This window comes from Fringilla coelebs (genome assembly GCF_963513975.1).
Source record: "Fringilla coelebs genome assembly, chromosome: 3".
NCBI classification, from domain to species: Eukaryota; Metazoa; Chordata; class Aves; order Passeriformes; family Fringillidae; genus Fringilla; species Fringilla coelebs.
In genome coordinates this window covers 56470607-56480941 of record NC_140030.1, presented here as the reverse complement: position 1 = coordinate 56480941, position 10335 = coordinate 56470607, and the positions used below count along the sequence as shown (strand labels likewise).

At 44.1% G+C, this 10335-nt stretch overlaps 1 protein-coding gene across 2 annotated transcripts; it reads right to left on the bottom strand.

Moving 5' to 3' along the window:
• Positions 1–250: 250 nt before the first annotated feature.
• Positions 251–4101, bottom strand: RPS12 (ribosomal protein S12). Of its 2 annotated transcripts, XM_084202869.1 has the most exons (6): positions 4065–4092; positions 3874–3925; positions 3343–3459; positions 1666–1768; positions 1095–1196; positions 251–337 (listed from the first exon to the last, which is right to left on the bottom strand). In XM_084202869.1, the coding sequence occupies exons 2-6, from the start codon at positions 3885–3887 to the stop codon at positions 275–277; spliced, it is 399 nt and encodes a 132-aa protein (XP_084058995.1). In that variant the 5' UTR covers positions 3888–3925; positions 4065–4092; the 3' UTR covers positions 251–274. The 2 variants fall into 2 exon arrangements, with proteins under 2 accessions (XP_084058995.1, XP_084058996.1); XM_084202870.1 differs by lacking the exon at positions 3874–3925 and having other exon boundaries at positions 4065–4101.
• Positions 4102–10335: the final 6234 nt, after the last annotated feature.

Here is a 10335-nt window from a genome sequence, read left to right as displayed (position 1 = left end):
CTGTCTACATTATTGCAACTTGAATCTGTGCCATGTTCTAGCTGGTAACTTCTGGGGTAGGACTAGAAAACAGGATTACCCTAACCAGGAATGGTGGCAGGGATCCCCATCATCTTTTTAGTAAACTGGCACAGTTAAAATACTAAACCACACCAATATTTGCAAAGTTTTTTGCATCTTCTGATGCTATCCTTTGCAATTCAAAAGAACTGTTCAACAGACACCAAATCATTAATCACACATACACTAGACTGGTTCAAAATTTATTTGTCATTCATTTCTTGCACTTGAAGTACTCTTCGATGACATCTTTGGCTTGAGATTCCTTGCCATAGTCCTGTAACACAAAATATTAAATTATTAACATAAAGACAGACCCATCCTAAATTTTACAAACTGTTTTTCACAAGGACAAATGGCATCCCAACACTCTTTCACAAGAAATTCTCAAAATTCCACACAAGTAAGCTCAAGCAATTTGCCAGTTTCCTCCTGCTTTTTAATAAGACTATTCTAATAAAGTACACTTCTATTTCATTCAAATGAATGAATGAAATTTGACATTAACACTCATTGACAGGAATACAAACAAAATCTTTTCTGCTTAAAGAAACTGAAGTAAAACATGTGAAAAAGCAGCATAACTATGAAAATGCATGCAGAAGGCACTAGCCTTCATTGTGAAGATGTAGCCATCTCTTGGGACCTCAGAGACCACAAAGTCTTCAAGGCTCGTACTGTGGCTTTACTCTGCCAGTGTTATTGTGAAATAAGCTCCGCAAAACATTTTCAAGTTGAGCAGACACACTGAACTGGCTTTTCTGTCTAAAGCAAAGCTTTCTATCTTCTAGGTAAGCCCTTCCTTTTAATGATTACTGGCAGGTAGGCATAGATACTTTGAGGACACAACTATCAACTCACAAAATGTACTGAGTAAATAAACGTGACAGGGACTATGATACAGGAAAGCAGCCTCTGTTCACTATTAACAAAAAAATTTAGGGGCTGTATTTAACAGTTCCTTATCTAAAGCAACCTTTTGTTCACTACTTATTCTCAGAAGTCAAGAAATAAGACATAATTAGCAATCTTACTTTGACAACCACACAACTGCAGCCCACCACTTTGCGAGGTTTTCCTTCTCTGTCGATCTTGCAGAGACCCACCCATTCGCCCAGCTTCTTGTTGTCATCAACCTGTGGAGAGCACCACATCACATTAGAACTTGCCATTTCTGGCACAGCTGGCTCAGCCCAGAAGCTGCTGTACTGTCAGAAGCATTGGGTAACGGATGGCTGCTTTCCTCACAGACGTCAGTAGAGGGAGCCAAAGTATCATCATCGTACAGCTTGAGCCTCCCCGGAGTCACAGCAATGTTCCTCCCACCCCCCACTCCCAGCAATAATCTTATTTCTTATTATCCAGGACACCATAATTCACGTAAACTGCACAAAATGACCAATCCACATCCCTTGCCATTTACACCCACAGGTTTTGTACTGTGGAAAAATGGCAATCACATAGAACCAGAACAATGTGCTGCTAAGGGAAGTTCTGCTTAGGTAAGCCATACACAGAATTACAGTAGTGTTCTAAAGGTTAAGCTCTCTACATGCTGAAACGAGCAGCATAACTGTTCCAAACTTTTGTTTCAAGTTCACTCACCTTTATTAAGTTGATCTGATGTTCTGCACAGAGTGCTTCAACTAATTTTACATATGTAGGTTCATCACAATTTGAAGCCAGAACACAGAGATGGGCTTGGCGTCTAAAAAAAAAGAGAACTGACAGATGTTACTTCAGGCACTAATTAAAATCTCTTGACAATCAAAACCAAAAATAATTGCATTCAGCACATGCATTTCTAGAGAATCACTTCCTAAGTTTTAACTTTTGGTTATGAGACACCACAAGCTTTTAAAATACTAAATATACTTATGATGTGATTTGTCACTTTTAATGTTATTTATATATACAATACAGGCTATTCATACATTGTTAGCTTTATCCCATGATTCTATTCCTGCTTTGAAAGCTTCTAAGAATACCACAAAATAAATTCTCAGCCATTGGAAAAAGGTCTGATGACTGGATAAATACCATACAGTAATTTAACATTAGAATTTTAGTTACTAAAAGCTTGAATTTTCATGTCAAGGTGTTGCAAGTTCTTCAGAACAATCTTTTCTACTTACGTTCAGAGAAGCTGTAATGACAGGGCCCCAATTCTAATTAGGATCTTTGTATACTGTGGTACAATGTTAAGATACCAAAGGGATACCTGACAACAGAGAGAGCCGTGTAGGTCTTCTATGCTTAACCTAATGAAACGTGACCTCTGCAAACAAAGCCAGTTTTCCCTAAAAACACTTTATCAGGAGTGTCACCAGAATGCCAGAAACATTTCCAAGCAAGAACCATCGCACACAAATGTGTAGACACCTCATGAACTCAGAAGAACTTACACAAAGCAGCTGCCAGTCACCTAAGCTGTATTTCTCTGCCCCTGCTTAGTGCCTTGTCCCAGAGGTTTCTGCATACAGGTTTGTCAGACAGCAGTTATCACTCACAGGACGAGTGAAGGGGTATCCGACTAACTGAGCAGTCATCACCCAAACACTGTAGCTTTACATTTAAGCAGATTTTTCTTGCAAGGAAAGTATGGATTAGCATATAAACACACACAGGGGTGTATGCATCCCTGTATATACAGATATACTTTGCCCTAAAAAAGACCATAACTGATTACTCAATGACTGGCACATAAGTTCAATATTGTTTTGATATTGCACCTTGACAATTTACTCACCGTTGCAATATATTAAAAAAAAAAAAAACAGCAAAAAAGTATAAGAAATCTATGAATTTAAGGCTTTTTTATAAAAACGAAATGAACTCTTGCAGGAAAAGTCTGAAATAAATTTAACCTGATTAAAAGCATATAAAGTTTTGGGGGTACTTCATTACTTCTTAAAATATAAGGTTCTAGAAACATAGATTTTCATAGCCATACACAGCAAGCACCATTGAATTTTCTTCATAAAACCCATACACCCACATGAACACTCAGTGGCACTGGGGCCACAAAATGACAGAAACTAATACACCAGATTCAGCTTTTCCCAATAATTGAGTTTAGCTTTTGTAATTTAAGATTCCATTTTAAGGCCCCAAACCAGAAATTACGAAAGACAAAAATTACTGGCAGAAAGCTATAATCTTGCATAAGCTTTAACTGAGCACCTGAACAAAATGGCCACTGCAGGTGTTCAACACACCTCATCACAAGGTCTCACCCACTTCTACTATTCCCAGCAGAGAAACTGGTGACACCACACTTACTTGTCCAAGGCTTTGGCTGCTTCACGGATACCGCGAGCAAGGCCATCGTGGATAAGTGCGGTCTTCAGCACTTCTTGCAGAGCGGTGTTAACATCCATTACACCTCCAGCAGTAATGCTAAAGAGAAGACACATAACGTTCTGATCGTGCCAACAACTTTTAAGTAAAAGCAAAAGCTTCCCGTTCACCTGCAAGCATCCGGCCATTAAAAGAATACAGAAAAAAAGCAAGTTAAAGCACTGTGCCAAAGGAAAAACAGACGAAGGATGAACTTGAAAGCTAAGGCATTAAATCCTCCTGGCGAGCCACCGGACCATGCTGCCTCCATGCTCCTTTGGGGAGGACAGGACGCCATGCGCACAGCGGCCCTGCCAGACGGACCCCGCGCCCATCTCCCGGCCTGCAGGAAGCACGCAGCAGCACCGCGCCGGGGCCTGCACACACGGCACAGCCAGAGCTCCCGAGCTTGACGCGCAACGGAGCGACCCGGCCCCTCCGCCCGCCGCCCCCGACGGCCCCGGCCCTGCTCACCCTTCCTCGGCCATGGCGCTCTCGGTGGGTGCGGTCCCCGCCTGGGTTCCTACTGCAAATACAGACACAGGCCGCCCCGGTGAGCGGCGCCGGCCGACCCGGGGCCCCCGCCCGGCCCGCTCCCGCCGCGATGCCCCGAGGGCCGGGGGGATCCCGCCCGGCCGGGCCCCGCCGCCATCGCGGACACTCACCCGGCACCGCCGCGCGCCGCTGCACAGAGAGGGGGCGTGGTTGCCGCCGCGCGCTCTTATACCGCCACAGGACCCCGGCCTGTGTGCGCGCGCGCGGCCGCCGGGGCTGCCGGTCGCGGTGCCTGATATTCGGCTTGCACACCTCCTGTCCGCGGCGGAGGGAGATTTGTGCAGATTTGAAACCAAGAGCTGGGAAGTGGTTTTAAACAGAAATGAAAGGATAAAACTGAGTAGCTGTAAGCAATAACTGCAAATTTTCTTTGCCAAACAAATACGCTATGAGAGATGCCTCTGCTGTTACCAATGGCTGAACTCAGCAGTCACAGCAGAGGCCCTTCCTCAATGAGGATTAAATAAAGCCTCGCAAGAACCTCGGCTTGCTCTTTTCCTGGGAAAGAATGGTGCAAATTAAGTCTCCGAAGGAAAACTATCACCCAAGAGGTTCTATAAAAAGGAGCATTGCTCTTTTAATGGAAAAGCAACTTTTAAGTGCTTAAAGCAACCATTTGATTTGGAGGAGCAGCCTCTGGGGGGAACACCAACTGAGGCAGCCGGGCAGGAGTCACCTCGGGGCGGATCACCAGCCAGGGGTCACCTGGGCTGCTTCCCTCGGGCAGGACGTGCACCCGGTGCTGCCAAAGCGGTCTGGCCTCACTAGCACCGTTCCTCTGTCGCTGGCAGCCAAGAAATGGGGAACGTGGAGAAAACACACTAATTCCCCTCTCTGCCAGCAGGTCACAACACTGAGCTGTAGATGGAAGCCTCATAAGTGTGACTGCTCACCCCTGTTCCTGTCACACAGGGACAGGTGATTCAGCTGATGGTGAGGGCAGCGTGGCCACTGCACTGCAACGTGCTCCTTGCTTGGGTGCTGTCAGTCTGACACGGGGCTTTGTCCATCCCAGCTGCTTCAGATAGATGACTTGACTGTTGGGTACTCTACATGTCACCATCTTTGTAAAAAGTACATAGTGATAAAATATAAGAGAAGTAGGTAACAAATATTGATAGCCATGGTTGGTGGCTAGTGCAATCAAACACATTTGTCACCAGCATTGTCAGCCACCTTTTCCACAATATGTTCTTCCTTGGTCTTTCTGGTGTGGCCAAGCAGTGGGATGTAGGCTAAATACAGCTAGGGAAGAGACACTGTGCATAAAGTGACTCACTGAAGCTACTCAGGGCAGAGGAGGGCAGAGAGGAAAAGTAGAACCTGCTCAGCTGTCTTGGAGCTGCCCAGCTCAGCCTGCACAGCTTTTCAGAGCCTGCCTGGGGGAAAGGTCTGGCTGGGGGCTGCAGCACTTCCAGACTTCAGCTGTGAGACACAGCTCATGTCAACTCTGAGGCAGTCACCTAGCTTTACACTACAGAGATGTAGAAAGGGCAGAAGCCAGCCTCTGGGCAAGTCATGGAGAGAGAAGCACAGTATGGGGGCTATCCTCTCCCTGCAAGCTGAGCTACCAACGACAAAGGGGTAGGAACGACCCTGCCCACTGCTAACACGGCAGCCTCTGAGATGCAACTGGCACCTCCAATCCTGCCATGTATTGCTTGAAACTCTGAACTGCAACTCCTGTTGCAATACCCCAGTGTGTTGCAACCACTGCAGTCCCAACATAGATATTCTAATTTAGCAGCTCCTGTGAGACATGTGGTCCTGACTTCATCCCTCCTTCCTCCTCAAGAAGTAGGAACATGTAATTTCCTTTGCACTGCTCAGAAAGCATGCAAGCACACACAAATAATACTGCCCTCTTTTTTCCCATCTCTTCAGGGGAGAATGTTTTTCCCTATATCCATCCATCCATCACTTAATCTTCTTGTGCCCTTGAAAAGCATGAAAGGCACCTAATCTACAGAGTAGTTTTTGTACTGAGTGGAACAATATACCATTACCTCCCCTAAAGGTCTTCAAAGGATAAGAAGTTTGTATGCAGCCTACGACACATCAGTATCTCCAGGAAGTGCTATATACATTCAGCCCAGGAGATGGAAGTATGCACATCTGAAAGCTTTGTATTACAGCAAAAATGATAATAACAGTCAAAGTATAGTCTAATATTCTACCAGCCAACCACTAAAAAGCAGTTTTCCTAGAACAGTTGCAAGAAAACTGTGCTGAGATAAAAGGTATGTATTTGTAGAGAGGAGGTTTTCATTGGCACTGAACTCTGTGTGGAAATGTTGGTATAGCCTAGTAGGAGTCTGTTATTTTTGTCTAATAACTAATGAAAGCGTGTGATCCTGTTGGAAGGTCTGCTTCATTGCACAGTGTGAGCTCAGCATTCACGTGGGTGTTCTGCATGCTGTTGGTACTATTCCACCTGCTCCACCTTTCTGTCCACATTCCTAGAAGCAGTAGCTAGTTTCTTAAGCTCTGCATTTTCTCTTGGAGTTATGCTCATTGAGCACCCTGCAGTTCAAATGCTGGCACAACGCCATGGGGAATGACACCTTTAAACCAAGGATTGCAGTCCTGTGCTAAAAGTACTTCCAGTGCACTTGAGGCTAGGTGAGTGGTGTAATACGAGTGCTAGAAAATGAGGAGCTGCCAGATGCGGGGTTCTAAAGGGCTGAGGTGGTGTCAGTGCAGATGCTGACCTGCAGCTTCACTGAGCAGCCAGTCCTAGCAGAGGAACTCGGTCCTCTCAAAATTTGGTTATGTTACAAACAGCATAATATGCTACCTATAAACTTGGATTTGGGGAGAGGAAGATGAGTGCTGTCACATGGCATTCAAAATTTTGATTCTCTCCAGCCTGCTGTTCTGAGTGTTCCATTTGGACTCACCATCTTGCTGCATATATTTAAAAACCCTTTGGTTATAGCTACTACCCTTTGTGCTTGCCATTCAGTTCCTTGAATCTCTCTGACTGTCTCCCTTTCCAGGCTGGCAGCCTTCCTTTCTTTTTCCACTCTGATCAAAACGGGAACTGAACTTGGAGACTTTTTCAGAAGAGCAGTAGTGGGTGAGACTATAATGGTTCACTCTTGTCTCAGCCATCCTCTTCCTGCTCCTTTTCCCAATTATCTCTCCTTGTCTCTTGCTTTGGTAACATTTATCTTCCCCTTGTAGTCACCCTGGCAGCCACAACCCATGTCTTCTTCCAAATGTCAGACTACAGGGATAGTTTAAGTGCCATATTGTAAACTGGAGACTCAGGAACTGAGTAATGAGCAGTTTAGACAGTGGCACAGTGTGATGAGGCAGCCACATAAGCAGATTGAAGTATCAGGTATTGCAAACTCCCAAGAGAGGTCCATGACACTGCTAAACTCTGAACAATAAGTTGTGAATTTCAGTTCCGAACAATCCTTGCAAAAACTTACTTTTATCTAACACCTGTCTCTAGAAATACAAAACACAGACACGTGCAATAAATAAATGTCATAAGATAGAATAATCTCATTTTCCTTGCAAAACAGAAATTATTTCTCAGTCCTGTGGAAAATCTAGCTGTAAGCCTTCTTGTTCTATATCCACAGAAGTTCTCCTCACCAGCCCCGAGGGAGAGATGTGTATTTCCAAGTACCTCCAGATGTAGAGAAGAACAGCCACCCACGTGCAAGAGATGTCTGTGTCAAGTTTCAAGTGCTTGGAGAAATTAAGGAGAGGTCATTCTGGAGTTTCAGAGAGAGGACAAGCTATGATATTTCAATAGCAATTTGAAATTAACTAAGGCTTTGATTCACGATAACAAAACAGTTTGCTGGCTTCTGTTGCCTTCTACAGATTTTGCATGAAACACTAAAAGGATGTGGTTATCATGTGGTCACGTTAGAGTAATTTTAAACTATTTCCCAATAGCATTGTGCAGCTGCTGACAAAAAAAGAGTACGAATATGATGTAAATATGCACTAAGGATTTTCTTGATTGCAATGCAAGTCTTTCTAAGATCTCTACAACTATACAGAGCAATAATAAGGAGTATGTATTCCCACATGTGCTGAGCATTTCATAATGTCGTGGACATCTATGAAGGAAGCCACTCTTAATGCAATTGTCCTTCATATATTTTTACCTTGTGGACATAAGCCATGAATTTGACTCTATGCCTAGTATTTATAGAGAAGTAGTGCTCTAAACCTTGAATTCTACATCCAATTTGGAATCTGAAAGAAAAAATACATGTTATTAAAGTTGTTGCAGATGTGACATAAGCAAGAAAGGCTTGTATTCTTTGAAAATATATATATATTTATTAGACTTGATAAACTGTTGTAATAGGCTGGTAACAGGTCCTGGTTCAAAGGTTAGCAAGTATTTGTAGCTCTACTGGTTTTGGCTGGGGTAGTGTTATTTGTCATCACAGTAGCTAGTATGGGGCTGTGTTTTGGATTTGTGCTGTAAACAGTGTTGATAACGCTGGGATGTTTTAGTTTCTGCTGAGCAGTGCTTGCACAGAGCCAAGGCCTTTTCTGCTTCTCAGCCCACTACAACAGTGAGTGAGGAAGCTGGAGATGCACAAGGAGCTGGGAGGGGATTCAGCCAGGACAACTGATCCCAACTACCACAGGGATATCCCATACTGTATTATGTCATGCTCACCATGTGCAGGGCTGGGGGAAGAAGAAGAAAGTGGGGGACATTTGGAGTGATGGCATTTGTCTTCCCAAGTAATGGTTACATGTGATGGAGCCCTGCTTTCCTTGAGATTGCTGAACAACTGCCTGCCTGTGGGAATTGGTGAAGAAATTCCTTTTGCTTTGCTTGCATGCATGGCTCTTCCTTCACCAGTTAAACTGTCTTTATCTCAATGTATAGGTTTTCTAACTTTTGCTCTTCTGATTCTTTGCCTGATCCCACTGGGAGAGAGTGAATGAGAGGATGTGTGGGGCTAAGTTGCTGGCTGATGTTAAACCATAATAAAAGCATACTGAGAATATGTGAAGAATTAACCAACATTCTATTAACAAGTTTCTTTTGGCAATAATGAGCAGTGCATAAGCAAGGATCTTCGTAGCCATGTTTCACCATTGGAGTTATGTATCACTGCTACTTCTCACGCTTCAGCCTTCTGTGCACACTGACTTTGTGGAACTCTGACTCTATAGGCTTTGTTGAGTTACTCATGTGTAATTAGTAATGAAAGGACAATTGGGGTTTGAAAATAGTCGGAAGTTAAGAGTATAGACTCAAAAGAGCAAGAGTGTAGACTAGGAAGAGCAAGTAGTCGGAGTAAGAATTGTATCATCTCCTGAAGACTGCATCTCCAGCCACAAAAATGAATGCTTTATTCTCTTGCCACAATTTTATTCTTTCTCTATAAGTTTCTCTTATTCACTCTACTTGTGTGTCATACTTTGAATAGATCATGTTTTTGTTATTATGCTTTTGTGAACTCATGATGACTTGCAAGTGCTCTTCTTTTTTTTTTTTTTTTTTTTTGTGGAGGGGGGTAAAGCTGCTGAAGAGGCAATATCTATGGAAAGGATTTATGGTTATGTATTTTTCTGGAAGCAGAAAGGGAAAGTTCAAGGTAATTCTTAGGTACTTTTCAATGGCCATAATACATGCCACACAAAATATATTCTCAAACTCGGCTCCAGCAAAATAACATGTTGCTGGTTTTCTTTGTGGCTGCTAAATAGCTTTTAAGTTTTCTAATCTTGTTGTAAGAAAGTAGTTCTGCTTTTTCCTGTCATGTGACATGTGAGATTCTAAAGTTAGGTACATGGAAACGTTTGTTCTGAAATGTCCTTTCTAAGCGTCTTAATATTGTAATTGGTGACTAGATGGAATACAGATAGTTAAGTTAAAGTAGTTCTTTTAAGAGGTGATTACTGGTTTTCCTCTCCAAGCGACAGGTGAACAAATGTCTCTTACTATGTTTGGAAGTTATCCTCGGCTCACACCTCATCTCCTTCCTCACTTTCCCACCCTGTGGATAGAACCTTGTGCCAAATGCAGTGATTATACCACCTCTTCCTCATCTCCGGCTCGAATTTACCCCTGGCCAGTTTACAGCTATTAATTCTTGCGGCAACGCTGTCGTTAAGCCCTTGTGTAATGAATCCTGCAACCGGCCGGAGGCTGTGTAATAATCGGCGATCTTGCTCGCTCTACCAATCTTAGCAGTGTATCGTGGATGCCCTGAGCCAGGTGTGCATGCCCTAGGCCAGGTGCGCGGCGTGGCCCGGCAGCGGGCAGGATGCCACGGGACCATAGCAAGCCCGGCGCTCTCCCGGCCCGTGCGGGCAGCCCCGCCGGCGGCTCCGGGCGCGGCGGCCGCTCCCGCAGGCCGGGCATGCTCAGTGCCGGCGGCCGAG

Coding starts and splice junctions, on each gene's coding strand:
- RPS12 (XM_084202869.1), bottom strand. Junction 1,197..1,665: donor ATCAGATCAACTTAATAAAG/GTGAGTGAACTT, acceptor TGCTCTCCACAG/GTTGATGACAACAAGAAGCT. Junction 338..1,094: donor GCAGTTGTGTGGTTGTCAAA/GTAAGATTGCTA, acceptor TTTGTGTTACAG/GACTATGGCAAGGAATCTCA.